Below are 23,759 nucleotides of genomic sequence, written 5' to 3' on the forward strand. Positions count from 1 at the left end.
GCTGTTTTTTTTTTTTATTGTCTTGCTAAATTATTTTTAAAATGTGCTGCGGGCCAATGAAAAAGCAGCACTCCGGACACCCCTGCTCTACAGGCATGCTGGGTAATTCCGTCTTCCTCACATCGCTCACGTTTTCCGCTTGCTCGCCCCTATCAGTCTACGACATCATCACCCAGACCTCCAAGCTCTTGTTGGAGGCTACTTTGACGTTCCACAGCGCCCATTTGTCTCCTTCTGCAGGGGGTCAAGGACACGAGGGGGCTGCGAGAACGTTCGTCAGCCTCCTGCTTCGCTACGTACCACGCCGGCAGGCCCGCCTGAATGGCCGCCATCTCCCTCAGAGTCTCCTCTGAGTACAGGCCGATGGGGGAGTTATACTGCTTCCTGCGAGCGGGGCTGACGGCGGCCTCTGCAGGCCCGGGGGAGGCGCTGCAGGCCGACAGGCGCCCGTTCACCTGCGGCGTCGGGCGGGGGAGGGGAGGAGACGGGGAGGGGTCAGCAAACGTCAATCAATGCTAAATAATAAAGGTGACTACAACTTCTTATAAACATGATTGTGTGTGTGTGTGTGTGTGTGTGTGTCTGTGTGTGTAAAGTTTGACTGCTCATGTGACCACTAGATGGCAGCAGCAAGTTGTGTCCATTGAAGGGCCACAGCCTGCATCTGGGGGGGGGGGGGGAGTGATGGAATCTCAAGAGCAAAGAACATTTAAGTCTGGTCAAGACATGGCAGAGCTCACCTGCTGGTGAGGGATCATGGGAATGGCGGCGTCGATTCTCGGTGTCGGCATGACAACAGGCCGCTTGGACCTGAAAAGACAACAAAAAGAAGACGTGGGTGTCATACAGTGTTTTTAAGTCAGGAAACTGCCATATTTTGCCCTTCTTTCCCATTGTAATAGTTTCCCGTATTTTACTTTTCACGACTAAAAATGTCGTCTACGGTTCTGCCGGAGCAGCACAGCTTCCAGTCGCCTCGGCAACACTAGGGCGACATCGGCGTAACACCACTTGCCGAAGGCATCCGGCGTAAAAACTCAGCCAAGATTATTCATGTGATTGAGTCGTTGTGGGGTGGGGGAGGGGGAAGGGTTCCCTTTTTTATGAAAAATGTCCTGTAATTGTTAATAATATTTTTCATTTGTTTTTATTTGTATTTATTTAATTACATGTTTTAATTAATAATTTACTTCCAGATCAATAAAGTATGCCCTCTTTTCCCCTTATTTTCTGAAATAGTTTTTCCTGCAGATCAATAAAATATCTATCTAGCCTATTTTCCGTCTTTTTCTGAAAAACGCCCCTTATTCTTTAATTATTACTTGCCCTTATGTTTTTAATCATAATTTATTTTATTTTATTTTTATTTCCTTCAGGATCAATAAAGTATCTATGCATCTAGCGAACTATCTCGTTTTACTCTTTTTCACGTATTTTCTGGGAAAAAAAACTTATTTGTTGATTATTGTTTTACATTATTTGTTGTTTTGTTTTTTTAATTTGTAATTTTTTATCGAAAATATTTTTATTTTTATTATATTTTAACAAATTCAAAAACAAGCGTAAACAACGTTTGCTGGGAGTTTGGACAGAGAACGAGAAAACAATGGAAAATAATTAGAAACAAGAAAGCCACACACAGCCCAAAGTAAAATGTCCTTCTGTATCAACAAAGTATCTGTTCCGCTTGTTTTCTGAAACAGTTCCCTCATTTTTTATTTTTTTATTTGTCTTTGTATTTATTTGACTTTTTGTATTTATTTCCTTCAGGATCAACCAAATATCCAGTTTCTCTCTTAATATTGAATTATTATTTACCCTCATTACCGCCATCAAGCACAGCGTGGAGGTTACGTTTTTGCTGGCGTTTGTCTGTTTGCTTGTTTGTGTTGAAAATAACGTGAAAAGTTCAGAATGGACCATTTTCGGCGTTTGTGGGTATAACTCCACAAAAAAACGTTCAGAGCAATCGGAAAACAAAAACACAGGACGAGTCTCCAACGATTTCCACAAAATATCAAAGACTGAGCGGGATAATGGAATAGTTCCCGATACTATAATCCAGAATATGCAAAAAAGGTTCCTCACAGGAAGACAAGAAATGAAGCCACCGAGACACTGTGGAATCTGGAGTCTGCCAACGGATTTGTTGTATCTTCAAAAGCTATATGGCGCTAGATCCAGAAGAAAACCGCCATTACGGAAAATGCCACTTCTGTGGCTATCTACTGAACTAATATAACTAAATATATTTAGTTATATGTAAAAACGGCCCCCACAATCGGAAGCTTTAAGTCTCGTCTTAAAGCCCACTTTTATTCTCTGGCTTTTAACTCGACGTGAGTCGTGTGGTCCTCGGTTTTATGGTTTTATTCATTTTGGTTTTTAAATTTAATTCACTTATTTATTTTTTACCTACTTCTTGGATGTTTTGCTTTTATTGTTTCTACTTCTTGTTTTAAATATTTTACTGTTGTACGTTTCTTTGTTTTTATTTGATCTTTTAGTTTTTACTGTAGTCATTTTTACTTATTATTTCCATTTACATCTACATTCCTTTATTTATTTATTATTTGTGGTTTTGCTAGTCTGTGCAGCACTTTGGAAACAGTGTTTATAAAATGTGCTCTATAAATAAAGTGGATTGGATTGGAAAGTGGAAATATAGGAGCAACATTTATGGTGTAAATCACAGTTTGGGGGGGAACTATGGCGCTTGGCGCAGGTCTGCGTTCTCCGAGGACTTTTCTATTTTTTATTTTATTTTATTTGAATTTCCTTGGCGATCAATAGAGTATCTATCTGGCTATCCCTCTTTTTCACCTATTTTCTGAAAACCACCCTTATTTTTTACATTTATTATTTTCTCTGATTTGTTTTTTTCATTTTATTTATTTATTTGTTTTTTTTATTTTGGGGGATCAATAAAGCCTGTGTCTGGTCCCCCTAAAGCGTCTACTTATTTTCCATCATTTTCTGAAAAATGTTCCTTATTTTTGTTAATTATCATTTTCCCTTATGTTTTTGTTTTTCTTTATTTAATTACTTTTTTTTAAATTTCCTTCAGGATCAATAAAGTATCTATCTAGCTATCTGTCTTGTTTCCCTTTTTTTCACCTCTTTTCTGAAAGCCACCCTTATTTTTTGTAATTATTATTTTCCCTTATTTGTTTTTTTCCATGCTATTTCTTTATTTGTTTTTTAATTTTATTTCTTTATTTATTCATTTATTTATTTGTTTGTTTGTTTCCTTCGGAATCAGTAAAGCATCTATCTATTTCGCCTCATTTTCAGATACATTTTTTAATTATTATGTCCCCTTATGTTTTTATTTTTACTTACTGAATCACATTTTTTTTTTTTTACTTGAATTTCTATCTGGATCAATAAAGTATCTATCTATTTTCCCTTTTTTTCAGAAAAAAATCCTTCATGTTTAATGATTATTTTCCTTTGTTTATTTGTTTTTAATGAGAATTTCAATCATGTATTTTCCCTTCTGTTGAAATGCAAATGTTGCTGGGTAAGTTGCGATACTGATATCGTGTTGGAGGACAGATGAGCTCTGCGCAGCATCCTCCCAGACGTCATGGAAACGCGATGGAAGCAGAAATCATGCGTGTGCGTCAGACGGCGTGCTGACCCTGACACGTACGCTTGGATGCTGGGCGTGAGGAGACAGCAGAGGTCAAACATCACCCACCTTTGCCGCCTCGGATCTAGACACTGAACGCACGACAGTTCTCACCGGGGGAGGAGAAAATCCATCCTCATCCACCCGTCTTATCTTCATCACCCGGAGCGTTTGCGGTTATGAGACGGCGCTCTGAGCTCAGCGCGCCGACATTCATTTCCTCGCTCAACTTATCAGATCTCATCTGTCAAACACCTTCAGGCGACCAGGGGGCCACTTCCCCACCAGCGCTGCTGCCATCTTTTAAATAAATGGGATGGAGTGTACTTTATGTTAGAGCAGGGGGCCATTTTTGGTGCGCAGCTTGTTTTTTATTGGCCCTCCAGGCATTGTAAAAACAAAAATACATCATAAATGGGATGTATTGTTAGTATTATTAGTAGGGCTGTCAAAAATAACACGCCAACAAATTGAGTTGATTACATTAAAACGCCCGCATGCACACGACGGCAAGCCACACCTCTCTGTTATGATGGTGGGCGGAGGCAAGTGTAGCGTCCGCACAGACGTACACAGTCTGATACTTTGATTGAACTTGATTCCCGCCTTAACACATCAACAGCAGTGCAATTCCGGCACCATATATGTACTACATCTCCAACTCTAACAAGTCTCTCCATCCATCAGTGGAACAACACTTCCTACCGTGAGGTGCATTCACTTGCTCACTCCCAACTCCGAACATCACACATCGAAAGCAGGTTGCAAGGAGACCACTGGGCGTCACTGAGTAACAAGAGCGAATGAAGTTCTGCCAAGCAATCTTCAATTTCCCACACAAAAGAGGGCAATTTAATTGTGTGGGATAAAAGTGTGGTATCTCTTAGTGGTATTATTCTTACTGTACTGCGTTTGAAAATTCAAAAACTCTAAAATACCTGTAACCCCAGCCTATAGCCTCGTTTAGAGATATTGCAAAGAGGCAGACAAATTACATTATGGTGTGTAGCATGTTTTCAATTTTCAGTTCATTTGGAGCCGTTAATAACCATACAGTATGCTGACTACAGTATACCTGCATACAAAATACTGTCCTGTCCTTTATCTGCCTATTAATAAAACAGTGGCAATGGGCATATTTTGCACATCGTTGCGAATGGTGATTAATCATGATTAATTCATTTATTAAAATGAGATTAATCTGATTAAGAATCATTTGATAGCCCTAATTCTGATGAATAATCAGCATATACAATACAGTATATCAAATATATTCAGTGGTGTCCTGTCATGTATATTTCTGTTAATAAAACAGAGTGAAAACGGGTACATTTCAAACATTGCTGCAAATAATGATTAATCATGATTAATGCATATATAAAATGTGCTTAATGTAAGTTAAAATCATTTGACAGATATTACACTGATTTGCTTTGTCAGCTATAAGACATATACTGTCAATCATATGTTTTGCATATATTGACACACATTGGATGACTTTAACGTACAAACGGTATCGTCAACTTGACTGTATGCGGCTCTCAGTGGAAAAAGTTTGGACTTCCCTGCTTTAGAGGTTGTGACACGATTAAAAGTGACTCTGTCTGTCATCATAGAGGTCCTTCAAGGGCCTCCCCGACCACCAACACGTCTTCAAGCCTTTTGAAAGCCAGAAGCAGCTTCAAGAAAGTGGTGACCTGACTGTCATTGCTTTCTTCTCCTGCGTTGTTGGGAGGACATCTGGGACAGAAACAGAGAGCTGACCTTCACTTGTACCTCCGCAGCCTCAATATCTACGAGTCATGTGACACATCTCTCCCCCCTGGGCTCAGCTTCCATCACGGCGCACGGGGACGTCCGTACACAAGTCAACAATATCTTCATATCTGTTCAGAATCTTTGGGGAGCATATTATTACTATTATTATTCTATGCGTTATTACTTTTCTCTGCCTCTATGACCCTGTAAGCCCACGTTCCCGAAGACAATAAAGGGGGGGGGGAATTAGAGAATCTTGTCCACAGAGAAAGGAGACACTTGTGAGAACATGACAACAGCAAAAAAAAAAAAAGTCCTCATGGGATGAAAAGGAAAGAAATGACTCATTGATTCTTGATTGGCTAGCCAGGCGCTACCCATCATGCACTGCCTGTGTAAAACAGTTCCTGAGTGTGTGAGTGCTGTCCCAAATCCATTACTGATGTTGGCATGTTGCCCTACTTTTTAGTCCGAACACACTTATGCACTCGTAAGTACACAAGTGCACCAACCGAGACAAAGCGTAAGCGACCCTTTACGCGTCGGCCATGTTTGAGTTCTTACTTGGACATGGTGAGCGCTAGGTTGTAGTTGGCCATCTTGATCTTGTTCTGGGCTTCCAGGTGCGTCATGCCCTCCGTGCTGACGCCGTCGATGGCCACGATGACGTCTCCCTGGACCAGGTTGGCATGCGCCGCCTTGCTGCCCGGCGTGATCTGAACAAACCAGCACATGTAACAACTTTATTACAAACGTGCTCTCATCTCCCAAGCAGAAGTCATTGTCCTCCAGCTCCGTCACCCATCTATGACATCATCAGCGCATGACCCCGTGGTTCTTTGCTAACTAACACAGTTACACCACAAGTCTCTCTTTTTTTATTGAGTGCAGCTGCAAAATAACTCACCATGTGGCCAAATAAATTTTTTTTAAAAAGTTGCAGGTCACCGCACAGTGGTTCTCAACTGGTGCATCGGGACTCAAAAGTGGGTGGGTCGCAGACAGAAAGCCAAAAATTCCATTAGAATATGTAATATACAACTCATGGCTGACTTCAAGTGAAATACCTGATTTTGTGGTCTTTTTGATATTTCATTGATACATTATTTGTATGCATGCAGTTATCATGTTCTTCCTCATTTCCTTTGTCAGAATGTCTCAATAAATTCCTCTAAAATGCACCTTGGACGTGCAATTATGTGTATTAATGTGTCAAAAGATGATGCAGTTTTAAAGAACAAATACATTTACACAAATGCATTGACTTAAATAAATAAAAGACTTAAAGACAACTGTAAAAAAATGATAAAATAAATCAAAATAAAAATGACTTGTGTAAATAATAAGATGACTTTAAAAATGACTTAAATGAGTGTAAAAAAATAATAATAAAATGTATAAATGTACAAAAACAAATGTGTAAATAATAATACAATAAAAATAAAAATGACTAAAATAATAGTGTAAAATTATAACAAAAATAAAAACAATTCAAATAGCTTCAATAAAAATGAAAAAATAATGAAAAATAAATAAACATTTTTTTAAATGACTTAACTAAAAGTGGGTATATTCGGTATGAGCGACATAATCACGGAGGAAATCACTACTGCTATAGACAACAGAAAATGTGCAACTGCTGTATTTATGGATCTGACAAAAGCTTTCTATACAATTAAACACAATATTTTAATTTCAAAATTAGAAAGGTACGGAATTAGAGGATTAGTTTTGAATTGGGTTAAAAGCTATCTAGCAAAAAGGAAACAATTTGTAAAGCTAGGAGAATATACATCTGGGAGTTTATACACCACGTGTGGAGTACACCAAGGGTCCATATTGGGACCAAAACTGTTCAATTTGTATATCAACGACATTTGTAAAGTAACAAAGGACTTAAAGTTGGTCTTATTTGCGGATGATACTACTGCTTTTTGTTCTGGCGAAAGCACACTAGAACTCATTAAAAAGGTCAAGGATGAAATGGTTATATTAAAATCATGGTTTGACAGGAACAGATTATCCTTGAACTTAAGTAAAACTAAAATAATGCTATTTGGAAATAGCAGAAGGGAGATGTACAAGCAAATACAAATGAATGGAGTGACATTTGAAAAAGTGGAAGAATATAAATTCCTGGGGGTCATAATAGACGAAAAAATGAGTTGGAAATCTCATATTAAATATATACAACAAAAGGTGGCGAGAAATATCTCTATATTGAATAAAGCAAAATATGTTCTTGACCAAAAATCACTCCACACTCTGTACTGTTCCTTAGTATTACCATATTTAATGTATTGTGTGGAGATATGGGGTAATAATTACAAAAGCAATCTTCACACACTCACTGTACTGCAAAAAAGATGAGTGTTCTGTCAAATTTGGCTTATTTGAGAATATTGTTAAAATAAGTGTCACATGACTGGACGTGTATCTATCAAAGAACATGACAATTCATATGACAACTATGATGCTGATCGTTTAGAACTTATGTGGCAATTGTGATGAATTTCAATACTTATGTGACAGACCTATGACACATTATTACACATTTCTAATACTTAGGGGTTGTACAAAGTAAACAAATGGGAAAAAAATAACAAAGACTCTTAAAGTATCTTTTGAAATTTGAGTATCTTTGTCACAACTATTCAAATGATTGTAACAAGAGAAGACGGGAGAGACCACTGGTATGTGACGGCTATTGTTGTTCCTAAGTTACAAACTGATTATATTCTAATGATGTTATTCCTCTCTGATTCTAAGGTTATCAACCTAACCTGTGCTGCTGTAAATAGTTGCGATGCAAAATAAACTCAAGAAAATCTACTGAAGTTGAGTTGATAAAGCGTCCTCTGGAATCTTCTCGGCCTTCTCAAGTTAAGGCTGGTGAAAGTCCTAAATAACTTGACAGTGAGGATCATTCATAATGCCAAGTATAGAGAACATACAAACCCTTTATTTTTAAAATCTGATATTAAAATTTTCAGATTTAGTATTCTTTCAAACCGCTAGAATAATGCATAAAGTTAATAACTTATTACCCAAAAACCTCATACAGTATTTTTCCAATCAGGAGAAATATGATCTTAGAGGAAAATTTAACTTAAAACATTTATAAGCGAGAACTACGCTGAAAACCCACAGCATTTCCGTGTGTGGAATTAAATTATGGAACGGATTGAGTAAGGAACTCAAACAATGTACAGAGATGAGCAAATTCAAAAAACAATACAAGCAGTTGATGTTTGCTAAATACAAGGCAGAAGAGTCTTGTATTTAGCTCTCTTGAATATGCTTGTATTCTTTACTGCTCTTCATTTTGTTGCATTTTATTGGTTTGTTTTGAGTTCAGCCTGTAAAGTACAGACAAGTAAATAGATATTAACAGTTTCTCAAGAAAATAATTGAGAACCACTGCGTTACAGTCATTCTATGACCCGGCGACAGGGGAAGTGTGCCACATTGGTGCACGGGACCATTGTCCTATTGTGAGTACGCCCTTAACGGTAGGATAAAAACTATAGAGAAGTCATGTGATCGTGGGCTCATCAGGGGGAGTCACCGTGGCGCCGCCCTCAGAAGCCCGCACAGCTGTCAACACACACGCCGCTAACCCCCATCGTTCTTTTTACCCCCCAAAATCCCTTTGTCATCACTCCTGCATCACGCTTCTATTTGCAGCCGCTGCTCTGACCCCTGGCCTTTCCACCTGGAGGAGCGTGTTTAGGAAGCAGGGGGAAGAGGAGTTGGACGGGAAAAATGACACGCTTTTTACGGCTGGAAAAATCCCTTTAACCTATCAGGAAGACAGTGACAACTCTTGTCTCTGAGGATGTGAAAACACACACACACACACACACACACACACTTAAAGGTTAAACTGCGCTCTGACACCTGGCAACAGTTCTTATCTGGCTCTGGACTGGCTGACATTTGCAGCGAGTTTAACGTGAGTGAAATGATGCCGGAGACTGCCTGAACGGGTCTCTGCTGGTCTTACTGGTCCAGATCCCGTTGGACTGAGCTAAACTCTGTTTCCACTCAACATTAATGCCCAGTTCACTTTGGTGAGTAATTCACTATTGTTTAAAAACCTCCCAGCTGCGGCTTGTTAGGGCTGCATTATCCTCTCTCCTGTCTCTCTCTCCTCACCATCGCTCGCCATGGCACTGAGGTGTAGTTTGCTCATAGAGCCAACGCCACAAGCCAGACCCCGACGAAGATCCACAAAAGTAGGGGTGGCCAAAGTGCGGCTCTGGGGCCATCCACGGCTAATTTGTCATTGCATCACCGCAGAAACAAAACAAAATGTAAAAACCTGCACAAGTGGTAATAAACAGAGCAAAAGGCACAATGAGAAAAAGCTGAAATGTTGATGCCAACAACCAATAACAACACAAAGCTTTGTATTTAAAGACAAACCTTTAAATAAATAGCACTTTTTACTTTACTTTCTACAAAATAAATACACACACACACACACACACACATATATATATATATATCCCGGTTGAGGGGGGCCGGTAGATCTTGCGCATGTTCACGGCCGAGGCCGGGGATCTCAAAACGGTTGGGGACCACTGGTTTAAACTAAAGATGTCCGATAATATCGGCCACCGATAATTATAGGCCCTATATTGGCATCATAATGTGATATCGGTCAACATCTGTATGTTTTTTTTTCCCTACAACGAAAGCCGATAGAGAGCTTGTGTGTCTGTTGACTTATGTAGTTAATGCTGCGCCGCTCACAAGCCTTACGAGATCCATAGAAATCACCGGGGGGGTTACCATGCCACATACCATTTTTACTCACAGTGTCTTGAAAGAGCTAAAAAAAAATCACACAACAACATAATAGGTAGATGACAACAGACAAGACACCACCACCACCACCACCAACACCAACTATGTGAGCTCTAATCATGTAACTAACAGCCATTTACAACAACAGTACAGCAACGCATGCTGGGAAACACGAAGTGCTGTTGTCAAAACAATAAACGTAGACGCCGCATCGAGTGCTGAGCCTTACGGTAACGTCGCCGCCATATTGAATGTGGCAAGGCTGCGCTGTAAGTAGCCAACAAAACAACTGTACTCATTTAAGAGTATTGTTACTTTACAACAATTTTACTCTACAAAATGATATGTGATGTTACACATATCAGTGTCGGTTGATATCGGAATCGGAAATTGAGAGTTGGACAATATCAGCATATCGGTTATCTGCAAAACAGCCAATATGGGACATCCCTAGTTTAAACCCTAGTTACCTCAGGGGTGTAAGACCACACTTCTTCTGTTTCAAGCATGCGCACCTCCCTCCTGACTACTCCGTTTAAAGAGTTAAATCTCTCCCGTTGAGGGCAAGACCCCTAAGTCAAGGGCGAGGGGAACTCACCCAGGTATTAACAGTCTGCTGTGTAGAGACGGCCCTATTACATCCAGGTCACGCACAATAGAGTAACCGTTTTATACTGAACAAGACCGGACCCTCTACTTTAGAGCTGCTTCCCTCTCTGGTTTGTTGGACTTGTTAAGGACCTTTCAGATTGTGAAAAGTTGTGGAAAGTGCCAAAAAACAGATGGGTACAGTAACCTTTCCCTTGGGGCAGCAAGCACAGTGGTGCACTTCCAATGAATGGATGAAATGGTAACTTTAGTGAGACAAACAATCAGTGCAAGCCGGTCATACTGTAGATTTACAGAAGATTCTGTGCTTAGACCACTAAGATTCCTCACCACACAGTGCATTAAAAGACAATAGTCATCCCCCGCCACTTTGCGGTTCAAATTCCGCGGCTTCACTCTATCAAAAATATATCAGTTAACAAATTCTCGCTGTTTCGTGGTTGAATACGGCTTGTTGTTCGTCAAAAATATGCACATTTATGCAAATGTGTATGTATTTCTTGCCTAAAGTAAGCGTTTTCATGTAGAAAAATGACTGAATGAACTCAAAGACAAACATAAGGCATTTACAAGATGCATTCAACACATTGGCGGTCAGATCAGATCAGCTACAGAAATTAGCTCTTGGGACATGGAATGTCACTTCTCTGGTAGGGAAAGAGCCTGAGCTGGTGCATGAGGTTGAGAAGTTCCGGCTAGATATAGTCGGACTCACCTCAACACACAGCAAAGGCTCTGGAACCAGTCCTCTTGAGAGTGGTTGGACTTTGTTCCACTCTGGCGTTGCCAGCAGTGAGGGGCAACGGGCAGGGGTGGCAATTCTTGTTTTGCTGGGGGACTTCAACGCTCACATTGGCAGTGACAGTGAGACCTGGAGAGGCGTGATTAGGAGGAACGGCCACCTTGATCTGAACCCGAGCGGTGCTTTGTTATTGGACTTCTGTGCTCGTCACAGGTTGTCGATAACAAACACGATGTTCAAGCATAAGGGTGTCCACATGTGCACTTGGCACCAGGACACCCTAGGCCGCACTTCCATGATTGACTTTGTGGTCGTATCATTGGACTTGCGGCCATATGTTTTGGACACTCAGGTGAAGAGAGGGGCAGAGCTGTCAACTGATCACCACCTGGTGGTAAGTTGGCTCCGATGGTGGGGGAGGATGCCGGTCAGACCTGGAAGGCCCAAACGTATTGTGAGGGTCTGCTGGGAACTCCCTCCTCCAGGAGAGCTTCGACCATGTTCCGAGGGAGGTGGCGAACATTGAGTCTGAATGGGCCATTTTCCGTGCCTCTATTGTCGAGGCAGATGATCCTGAGCTGTGGCCGTAAGGTGGTCGGTGCATGTCGCGGCGGTAATCCCAGAACCCGTTGGTGGACACCAGTGGTGAGGGATGCCGTCAAGATGAAGGAGTCCTATCGGGCCTTTTCGGCTCATGAGACTCTGGAAGCAGCTGACCGGTTATCCGCAGGCCAAGCGGTCTGCGGCTCTGGCAGTCATTGAGGCAAAAACTCGGGCATGGGAGGAGTTTAGAGAAGCCATGGAGATCAACTTCCAGACGGCTTCTGGACCACCATTCGGCGTCTCAGGAGGGGGAAACAGTGCACAGTCAACACTGTGTATGGTGGGGATGGTGTGCTGGGATGTTGTGTATCGGTGGAAAGAATACTTCAAAGACCTCCTCGATCCCACCGACACTTCTTCCTCTGAGGAAGCAGAGCCTGGGGACTCCACGGTGGGCCCTCCTATCTCTGGGGCTGAGGTTGCTGAGGCTTTCAAAAAGCTCCTCGGTGGCAGGGCTCCGGGGTTGGATGAGATCCGCCCGGTGTTCCTTGAGGCCATGGATGCTGTAGGCATGTCTTGGTTGACACGACTCTGTAGCGTGGACATCGGGGGCAGTACCTCTGGATTGGCAGACCGGGGTGGTGGTCCCCCTTTTTAAGAAGGGGGACCGGAGGGTGTGTTCCACATATCGTAGAATCACACTCCTCAGCCTCCCTAGTAAGGTCTATTCAGGGGTTCTGGAGAGGAGGATCCGCCGGATAGTTGAATCTCGGATTCAGGAATAGCAGTGTGGTTTTCGTCCTGGTCATGGAAGTGTGGGCCAGCTCTACACTCTCAGCAGACTGTGTTCCTCGAGGAATTCTGTGGGAAGTACTCCAGGAGAATGGGGTATCGGACCAGCTAATTCAGGCTGTTCGTTCCCTGTATGACCGGTGTCAGAGTTTGGTTCGCATTGGCGGCAATAAGTCGGACCCGTTTCCAGTGAGGGTTGGACTCCGCCAGGGCTGCCCTTTGTCACCAATTCTGTTCATTATTTTTATGGACAGAATTTCTAGGCGCAGCCAGGGCGTTGAAGTGTTCCGGTTTGGTGGCTGCAGGATTGAGTCTCTGCTTCTTGCAGATGATGTGGTCCTGCTGGCTTCATCGAGCCGTGAACTTCAACTTTCACTGGATTGGTTCGCAGCCAAATGTGAAGCAGCCAGGATGAGAATCAGCACCTCCAAGTCCGAGTCCATGGCTCTCGCCCAGAAAAGGGTGGAATGCCATCTCCGGGAATGAGATCCTGCCCGAAAGTGGAGGAGTTTAGGTACCTTGGGGTCTTGTTCACGAAGGATGGAATGCGAGATCGACAAGCGAATTGGTGCGGCGTCTGCAGTGATGCGGACTCTACATCGGTCTGTTGTGGTGAAGAGAGAGCTACGCCAAAAGGCAAAGCTTTCATTTACTGGTCGATCTAGGTTCTTACCCTCACCTATGGTCATGAGCATTGGGTAGTGACCGAAAGGACAAGATCGCGGGTACAAACGGCCGAAATTAGTTTTCTCCGTAGGGTGGCTGGGCTCTCCCTTAGAGATAAGGTTAGAAGCACTGTCATCTGGGAGAGACTCGGAGTAGAACCGCTAGTCCTCCGCATTGAGAGGAACCAGATGAGGTGGCTTGGGCATCTGGTCAGGATGCCTCCCGGGCAAGTCCGACCGGTTTTTTAGGCCTCGGGGAAGACCCAGGACACGTTGGAGAGACTGTTTCCCAACTGAACTGGGAACGCCTCGGGATCCGCCGTGAGGAGCTGGACGAAGTGGCCGGGGAGAGGAAAATCTGGGCCTCCCTGCTTAACCTTTTGCCCCCGCGACCCAAACTCGGATAAGAGGTAGAAGATGGATGGATGGATGATGAGACAATAGCCACCGCTGGAAGTACTGTACAGGAAGTAAAAAAAGAACAACAAGGAACACTCCCTATGCGAGCGTATCTTACAATATGTCTTATTTATGTCTTAAATGGTTTATTTTCTCTTATTATGTCTACTATATTGGGTAATAGGAGTGCAAAGGTGACTACCTGTATATGGGGTGTTATTTCATGTCTAGAGGGCTCTAATAATGTCAAAACCCGTATTTAGAAGGTCGCAAACAGGTTTTCTATGTCTTATATGTTTTGTTTTGTATTATTATGTATACTATACACCCTGCGATTGGCTGGCGACCAGTCCAGGGTGTACGCCACCTGTTGCCCGAAGTCAGCTGGGATAGACTCCAGCATACCCCCCCCCCCCACCCCCCACCCCCCGACCCTAATGAGGAGAAGCGGTATAGAAAATGGATGGATAGATGTCTACTATACATCATCCACAATGCATACGTGAGACATGAACACACGTTTTTCTCTTTTCTGTGCGTTCTAAAGATATAAAAAACGCTAAAAAGAGACAGCTCATTAATGCACGTAATTGGACACACCTAGTCCTCCTCGAAAGCCCGCTATTAAAACACCTCCAAAAAGCTCCAGCAAGGTTTTATATCCATGCTGTGATCATGTAGTAACAGGTACATTCATGATAACATGTAATACTTACAGTATTTTGCTCATTTGAAGCATTAGTGGAAATTAATTTCACATTGCAACATAGAAAGGAACGCTACAGCTAGCGTTAACTTTTCCAAACTCAAAAATCCAATATGTAGTGTTACCTTTCGCTAGTGACGTGAGGCATTGTGAGCGAGTGTGTGGTGAAGCTAGTCACTAACCGGCTAGTAGCTAGCCGGTGTGGTGTGGCGAGGTGTCACTACGCCAGTAACGTAGTTCTTGGGCGTAACAATGTTAATAACAATAACAATAACGCTAGGTTAATATGCAGGTCACATGATGTCATTTGAGCGTTGTTGGTGCTTTTTGGGGTTTTTTTCAGAAGGCGTTATAGGCGGAACAAGTACGTCCCATTACTTAGCTGCCTCTTTTTAGCTGTGTTGTTATCTTTAGAACGCACGGAGAAGCAAAAGACGTGTGTTCATGTCTCACATAAGGACTGTGGATGATGGGCAAAATTCCAAAAAAAGTGCACTTTTCCCTTAAACTCATCTTATATAGTACTGAGCTGCTTTTCTAATTGAAAGCTTATGATGGTTTAGCAAAGCTCAGACAGTCCTGAGTTGTTTCATGGTCGGGTTCTGCCGACTTAAACATATCAAGGTAGAGTTTAGCACAGCCATCTTAAAGTAACTACAGTGACCCTGCAGGCTCGTAACAGTAGACGCTAACAGAGGAGGCAACTGATAAGACGTGTGTGTGTGTGTGTGTGTGTGTATGTGTGTTGGCTGACCTTCAGCAGCTAAAAACAGCCATGTGCCTGTCAACAGTTGCAGTTTGAGAGAGGTTTTGTGCAGAGGAGGACTTACAGTCCCATAACTTCAGGTTATGCAGTCAAGGATTCAAGCAGCACGTAGTGTAATGTAGCACATCCTACGTGTGCCGCTTTCAGTGCTTTTAAGGTCTTTTTAAATTCACATTGTCCTCTTTGGCTTAAAAAAACACAACAAAGTGAACTCATCTGAACGGAATGTGATGAAATATGAACATCACATAAACTTCATATGAAAGAGCTGACATTACTCCCTCAGCTGCTCAACTTGTGTTTCATGCAGAGCTCATGAAAAGATGGCTGAGATGTCAGGACCAGGGTGCAGCTACCCACATTCTAAGGGTGGGAGGCGGGGGTCGCTTTCTGGGCCAACGAGAGTCTGGCTCTTTGAGCAAAGCAGCTGAGAGAGTTGGACCGATGAGTTAGTTGGAGTCGTTTATCCCCGCGATACTAACATGGATTTAAATACCACATTGCTTTTACGTTTATGTGTGCTCTCATTTGTTGACGTGAGCATGAAGATAAAAATACTTTTACATTCAATGGAACCTCGGTTTCTGCCATTTACTCGGTCCAAAAAGTCACACAAAAACTGAAAGGTGCAAAAACCCAGGCAATTTTCCCCATAGGAAATAATGTCAATCCAATTAATCCCTTCCAGACACCCAAATACTGTATATGAACAAAAATACATTTTATAGAGAGGAAACAATGGGAAATAATTTTTAATGAGGAATGGTGTGTGGAGTTTGCACGCTCCCCGTGCGTGTTAAAAACATGCATGTTAGGTTCATTGGCGACTCTAAATTGTCCATAGGTATGAATGTGAGTGTGAATGATTGTTTGTCTATATGTGCCCTGCCATTGGCTGGCCACCAGTCCAGGGTGTACCCCGCCTGTCGCCTGAAGTCAGCTGGGATAGGCTCTGGCATGCCCCCGCAACCCCAATGAGGACAAGCGTGACAGAAAATAGATGGATGGAAATCATACAAAAACTGCAGTGTACAAATACAGTCGTCTCTCGTTTATCGCAGTTATTGGTTCCAGATCCGGCCGCGATAAATGAATATAGTATTCACTGTTAATAAATGGAATATTTTCGTACTTAGAGCATAGAAAACCTGTCAATGACTTTCTAAATACATTTTTTTTTTAACATTATTAGAGCTCTGTAGACATAAATAACACCCCTATAGTCACCTTTACACTCCTAATTCTAAATTCCAAATTCATTGTTTACAGGACATTGATCAACTCTTATGCTGCAGGGAATCGAGACTAGCAAGTTATGTCTTCTAAACTTACCAAAAGCCAAAAACTTACCACTTCCACACGGAATGTGAGAAGGTTTTTTTTCACTTTATCATGTGGGACATGCCGTGGCTGACTTCATGCAGTGTTAAGGTAATGTCATGTAAGCTAATGTCTCAATGTTTAGTGTCATTACTGCCACCTAGTGACCACAATACTACATATCACTTGTATTTACATATGTTTTGACTAACAATAGACCATAGTCTACCACAACACAGCCATCATTTATTCATTTTCTGAAAAATCACAATATAGCGAGGGAGCGATAATCGAAGCGATATTGGGAGGGACGACTGTACTGACAGTAAAGTGGCCCCAAGTAGTGGCATGCACTGTGACTCTAAAAACAAGAACAGATGACGAGAGGCTGGAAATATTAGCAACATGTCTGGGGATGACGGGATCCCCGATGCTGAAACTGGATGCGAATGACTGAGTCACTCGCATCAAGTTGTGTTACTGAGACTAGAGAACTTTAGCAGACATCAAACAACCCTGCCTCCATCCCACCCCCACCAGACATGCTTTCAATGTGAAGATACAAGATAACTTCTGCTCTTTAGTGATAGAATCTCTTTTAAAACATTGTTAATTTGATATTTCTGATCTGATTCAGACAGACTGAACAAGACTTGAGGTCTTATAGACCTCAAGTACTGTGAGGTAGTCAATATATGTTCTATTGACCAGGCCTCACATAAACCCACCACAAATACATTTGGACCACCACAAATAGATTTGGCACTACCTCGCTCATAAACACATTATAATGGTTCTGTCTGTGAATGTAGCTTGTTGTTCCAACTCCGTACAGTAGATGGCATCATAACCCTGCTTCTTAACACAGCTCATGCGCACCTGGTCTACTGGAGAATAAGAAGACATCGCAGGAGAGATCAGTAGTGCCAACTTTGCAACTTTGTCGCTATATGTAGACCCCTCTAGATTTTGTTTTTCCAAAAAGCAACAAATCTAAAGACTTTTTCTGCTCTTATAGGACAGCTTTTGAGACGCTAACATGAAAGCACACACCGTATCGCTCTTCTCAACGAGCAGCTGGTGCTGCACAAACACAGAAAAAAGTTAATTTGGGTTTCTAAACATATTTGTTTTGCTTTTCATGTTTTTTTTACTCCCACTTGGTCCATAAAAATTACATGCATGTGCGTCATGGCCGATTATGCAAATGATGTTATAAAGTAGCCACTGCCACAAATAGAGTGCAGTCCTGTGGGAAACACTGCAACCCCATGTTATGTATCGAAAACAATCACAGCGCTCATTGGTGGGCTGCTGTACTTCTACGTAACACAACCACATTCCACCACAAACACGAACAATAACAATAATAATATTAGTAGTAATAAGAAGTGTCCTCCAGTGCAGCTTATTACATGTTGAGTAGAACTTGCTAGAGGCTAATCTTCATCCATGTCAACTCATTCTGTCTGGTCTGCAGGATAATCCTGCTTTGGCCGAAGTCGAGCTAACAATGAGAGGGATGCTGGGAAGCTGGCATTCTTCACTCATCGCCTTCATTGTGGCCTCATGGCACAGTCAGAGGGACCAAGCCAACAAAGCTGGGCTTGTACGACTGCCACTGAGTATTAACATATTTGCAGTTCCACTAAACTGGGCATGTCACTTTACACACACACACACACACACACAATACAGTACAAAGTGATTGTCGTATGATAAATGTGTAACTTTGTGACATGTGAAGACCCATGCCAGCAGCTGGGACTTCCAAGATGGTGGTGTGATGATGTCATGGATGCTAAGGCTAAAGCTAGGATCCTGTGCTTTCATGCGCAGCTGTCACCCCTCTTCTGCCAACGTGTGCATCTTCAGAATCCTACTTTGATAGAATCCTACTCACATTCAGCTCGCCAAATTGATTCTCATCCGATCGTGCAGCTTTTCACTGCTGTGTCATGACAGTTCAAAAGTCACACATGACATGCCTCCAGAAGAAAAACAAAGCACACTTCTCCTTATCGCTCTCCTCCACCTCAAACATCGGCTTTGCATGTACAACATCTTACGTCTACCAGACCTGTATATACAACACCTTTACCCCACCTGAATGTACCACACCTGTATATACAACACCTTTACCCCACCTGAATGTACCCCACCTGAATGTACCCCACCTGAATGTACCACACCTGTATATACAACATCTTTATCCCACCTGAATGTACCACACCTGTATATACAACACCTTTACCACCACCAGTATGTACTACACTTGTAAGTAGTATACCTTCAGGTACTACACTTGTACAACAATTGAATATACTCCACCTAGATGCAGTACAGTTGTATGTACTCCACCTGTATGTATTCCACCTGCGTGTACTCCACCTGCATGTACTATACCTACATACAGTATATAACTACGCCTGTATGTGCTACACCTACATATACTCCACTTGCACGTACTCCACCGACATGTACTGTAGTACACCTGCATGTACTAAACCTTTACGTACTAAACCTGTATGTACTAAATCTTTATGTACTTCATCTACATGTACTGCACCTGTATGCACTCCACCTGCATGCACTACACTTGCATGTACTCCACCTACATATAGTACACCTGTATGCATGCCACCTGCATGTACTACACCTGCATGTACGACACCTACATGTACTACACCGGCATGTACTAAACCTTTAAGTACTATACCAGTATGTACTCCACCTGTATGTATTACATCTGTATGTACTCCAACTGCATATTTTACACCTACAAGTACTCCACCTGTATGTACGCCACGTGCGTGCATTCCACCTGTATGTACGCCACCTGCGTGCATTCCACCTGTATGTACTCCACCTGCGTGCATTCCACCTGTATGTACTCCACCTGCGTGCATTCCACCTGTATGTACGCCACCTGCGTGCATTCCACCTGTATGTACGCCACCTGCGTGCATTCCACCTGTATGTATCCACCTGCGTGCATTCCACCTGTATGTACGCCACCTGCGTGCATTCCACCTGTATGTACTCCACCTGCGTGCATTCCACCTGTATGTACGCCACCTGCGTGCATTCCACCTGTATGTACTCCACCCGAGCGGCGAGTGTGACCCCAGTGAGGACAAGCAGAAGATAGAAAATGGACTGATAGATGGACGGAGCATCCTGACACGCAGCACTCGTCTATTCAGAGACGACGTGAAACCAACACCATTTCTACTTTTAGGTCCTGCAGCTCCACTTTCGCCCCCCCCCAGACAAACGCTGACAGCTGCCACGCCCCCAGCAGGGCTGACTGGGCCCGATTGGGTTGCCCCCCTACCCCCAAATGCACTTTAGGCCTGAGGACGACGTCCAGTCAGAAAAAGTAAAAGAAAGATGAAGCTGATGCATTTCCATGTTGGAATGAACATGAAATCCACAAGCTGGCTTCTTGATGAGGAAGAACTCATGAGAAGATCCCAAGGGAAGGGTGGACATCAACGTTATGTCATTGCTACACACCCATGTCTTTCTTTCATTGGGACACCAGACATGACGAAGCCACTGAGCTCCTCCAAGCAGCACATGAAGAACGCGATGGTCATCTTACCCTGGAGATGGTCAGCGGCATGTTGAAGTCCTTCCCGCCCTGCAGCCGGAACCCCCAGGGTCCGGGCCCGGGCAGCGACACCGTGTACGTGCTCATCCTTGAAGGCGGGAAAGTTCCTCTGAAGTTGGACGACGGCGTTTGGTTCAGTGATCGACAACGGAACGGCCGTGGCGGCGGGACGCTATGGAGGGCCGGCAACCGGGAGCCTCTGAGAAGAAGATAAAGACACACAAAAGGTCAGAACCCGTCCCAAAGACAGACCTGCAGAACTTGAAGCGATCCGAAAACACAGATGAAGACAAAAAGGTGACAGGAAGACAAGGAGGACTTGCCTGCTCGGACGAGCTAAGAGTGACAGGCTAAGAATAGCTGCAGATAGCAGGGTGGCATTGTGGGGGGGTCGGGGGAAGGGGGGTGACAAAAAGGAGGGGGGGTGGACTTATATGGTGTGAAAGGAGACACCCGGTATGGCTCTCGCTCACTGTGATTCACCAACGCTAATATAGACCCACATGATTCTTCTATAACACCCCCCACACACACACACACCCACCCCCACAGGGTCTCCCTCAGACCCAATGAGGGGCGTGGTCGGGATACATCTCATTATCTCAGAGGTGATCAAAAACAGAAAGGCCGCGAGCGTAAGCAGCGCCGTAGCAGAAAGGTCACATGGCCCATTAGAGAGGGGTCGACGGTTTGATTCCCTCACTGAATCACGCAACTGTCAGGGCGGCTCCAAGACGCCGCACTTAACAAAATTGGCCAATAAATACGGAATTTACTGTTAAGCACGGAACCTCTCGGAAAGAGACACAATGTGAATGAAACAATGTCATTGTGACGAGAAGGAACGCTCGTGTGGGGAAGTGTTTCCCCGGCAGACAGCGCAATCGTGGCGGAATCTCATCACTAACACTCCCCAACTAAACATGTCAAAATGGAGGCCTAAAACGCCGGCGAAAGTTGCCGAAAAAACTTAAACTCCTCTCTTACGGAGCGTGAATGGAAGCTAGAGGGGTTAGCTTACTTTAGCAGAGCATGCTGGTGCATGTGTGTGTGTGTGTGTGTGTGTATGTGTGTGTGCGTGTGCGTGTGTAACTCAGGCTCTCCAAGCGAGCGTTTTACGAGGCCCGCTGACGTCGTGCAGGCTCTGAGTGAAATAAGGACGAGAGGCACGTTTATTCTTGTTATTCTCCTCTTCACCGTCAACAGACATTCTCAACACGCACAAAACACATCACAGCACAACCATTCAAAACAAGAGTTTGCCACATCTTGTCTAATTGTGTCTACAAAATAAGGGTGTCATAAAAAATATCTTCCATTAATAACGCGATTGGAATTGCATCGGTGACTACATCTTCCTTAGTCACAAGCACGGGCACTTCAGTTTGTTGAAGATTCCATTCCATTTTCCTCCGCTTATCCGGGTCCGGGTCGCGGGGGCAGCAGTCTCAGTAGGGAAGCCCAGACTTCCCGGTCCCCGACCACCTCCTCCAGCTCCACCGGGAGGACACCAAGGCGTTCCTAGGCCAGCTGTGAGACATAATCCCTCCAGCGTGTCCTAGGTCTTCCCCGGGGCCTTCTCCCGGCTGGGCATGCCCGAAACACCTCACCAGGGAGGCGTCCGGGAGGCGTCCGGGAGCCACCTCAGCTGGCTCCTCTCGATGTGAAGGAGCAGCGGCTCTACTCTGAGCTCCTCCCGGATAACCAAGCTCCTCACCCTGTCTCTTAGGGTGAGTCCCGCTACCCTACGAAGAAAACTCATTTCAGCCGCTTGCATCCGTGATCTCGTTCTTTCGGTCATGACCCAAAGCTCATGACCATAGGTGAGGGTGGGAACATAGATCGAACGGTAAATTGTGAGCTTTGCCTTCCGGCTCAGCTCTCTCTTCACCACGGCGATCCGGTACAGCGACCGCATTACTGCAGACGCTGCGCTGATCCGCCTATCGACCTCACGCTCCAACCTTCCCTCACTCGTGAACAAGACCCCGAGATACTTGAACTCCTCCACCTGGGGCAGGACCTCATTCCCAACCCGGAGGGAGCAATCCACCCTTTTCCGACTGAGAACCATGGCCTCGGATTTGGAGGTGCTGAGTCTCATCCCAGAAGCTTCACACTCAGATGCAAACCGTCCCAGTAAACGCTGCAGGTCACAGCCCGATGAGGCCATCAGGACCACATCATCTGCAAATAGCAGAGATGAGATCCTAGTGCCCCCGAACTGGACTCCCTCGACACCTTGGCTGCGCCTAGAAATTCTGTCCATGAAAATTATGAACAGAATCGGTGACAAAGGGCAGCCTTGGCGGAGGCCAACGTTCACCGGAAACAGGCTTGACTTACTACTGGCAATGCGAACCAGGCTCCTGCTCCGGTTGTACAAGGACTGAATGGCACGTAGTAGCGCGCCACCAATCCCATACTCCCGGAGCACCCCCCACAGGACACCGCGAGGGACACAGTCGAATGCCTTTTCCAGGTCCACAAAGCACATGTAGACCGGTTGGGCAAACTCCCAAGTACCCTCCAGGACCCTTGCAAGGGTGTAGAGCTGGTCCAGTGTTCCGCGACCAGGACAAAAACCACATTGCACCTCCTGTAGCCGAGGTTTGATTAACAGTCGTACCCTTCTCTCCAGCACCCTGGAATAGACTTTCCCAGGGAGGCTGAGGAGTGTGATCCCCCTATAGTTGGAACACACCCTCCGGTCACCCTTCTTGAAAAGGGGGACCACCACCCCAGTCTGCCAATCCAGAGGTACTGTTCCTGACTTCCACGCAATGTTGAAGAGACGTGTCATCCAAGACAGTCCCGCAACATCCAAAGCCTTGAGGAATTCAGGGCGAAACTCGTCCACCCCCGGAGCTTTGCCACTGGGGAGCATTTTGAGTACCCCAGATACCTCAGCCACGGTGATGGAACTGTCCACGTTCGTATCCTCAGTCTCTGCTTCCTCTATGGAAGGTATGTCAGTGGGATTGAGAAGGGCCTCAAAGTATTCCTTCCACCGCCCAACTATATCCTCAGTCGAGGTCAGCAGGCTCCCGTCCCCACTGTAAACAGTGTGGACCGGGCACTGCTTCCCCTTTCTGAGGCGCCGGACGGTTTGCCAGAACCTCTTCGAGGCCGACCGAAAGTGGTGTTCCATGGCCTCACCGAACTCCTCCCACACCCGAGTTTTTGCCTCGACCACCGCCGAAGCCGCGTGCCGCTTGGCCTGCCGGTACCCGTCAGCTGCTTCAGGAGTCCCACAAGCCATCCATGCTCAATAGGACTCCTTCTTCAGCTTGACGGCAGCCCTGACCTCTGGTGTCCACCATCGGGTTCGGGGCTTGCCGCCACGACTGGCACCGACCACCTTGCGGCCGCAGCTCCGATCGGCTGCCTCAGCAAT

General features: G+C 44.5%; 1 protein-coding gene across 8 annotated transcripts in view; it reads right to left on the reverse strand.

The window, feature by feature from the left end:
* Positions 1–23,759, reverse strand: part of LOC129193885 (LIM domain-binding protein 3-like) — a 47,141-nt gene that overhangs the window by 19,390 nt on the left and 3,992 nt on the right. For 5 of the 8 annotated variants that reach the window (XM_054798651.1, XM_054798649.1, XM_054798648.1 and 2 more), the window contains exons 2-4: positions 20,354–20,561; positions 5,957–6,108; positions 741–810 (exon numbers count right to left, since the gene is read on the reverse strand). In XM_054798651.1, the coding sequence (XP_054654626.1) occupies positions 741–810; positions 5,957–6,108; positions 20,354–20,561 (430 nt within the window). Of the gene's footprint in view, positions 1–300; positions 456–740; positions 811–5,956; positions 6,109–20,353; positions 20,562–23,759 lie in introns of all 8 variants that reach the window. The other 3 variants (XM_054798652.1, XM_054798650.1, XM_054798646.1) reach the window with 1 other exon arrangement.

Source organism: Dunckerocampus dactyliophorus, chromosome 14, assembly GCF_027744805.1.
Source record: "Dunckerocampus dactyliophorus isolate RoL2022-P2 chromosome 14, RoL_Ddac_1.1, whole genome shotgun sequence".
Lineage (NCBI taxonomy): Eukaryota > Metazoa > Chordata > Actinopteri > Syngnathiformes > Syngnathidae > Dunckerocampus > Dunckerocampus dactyliophorus.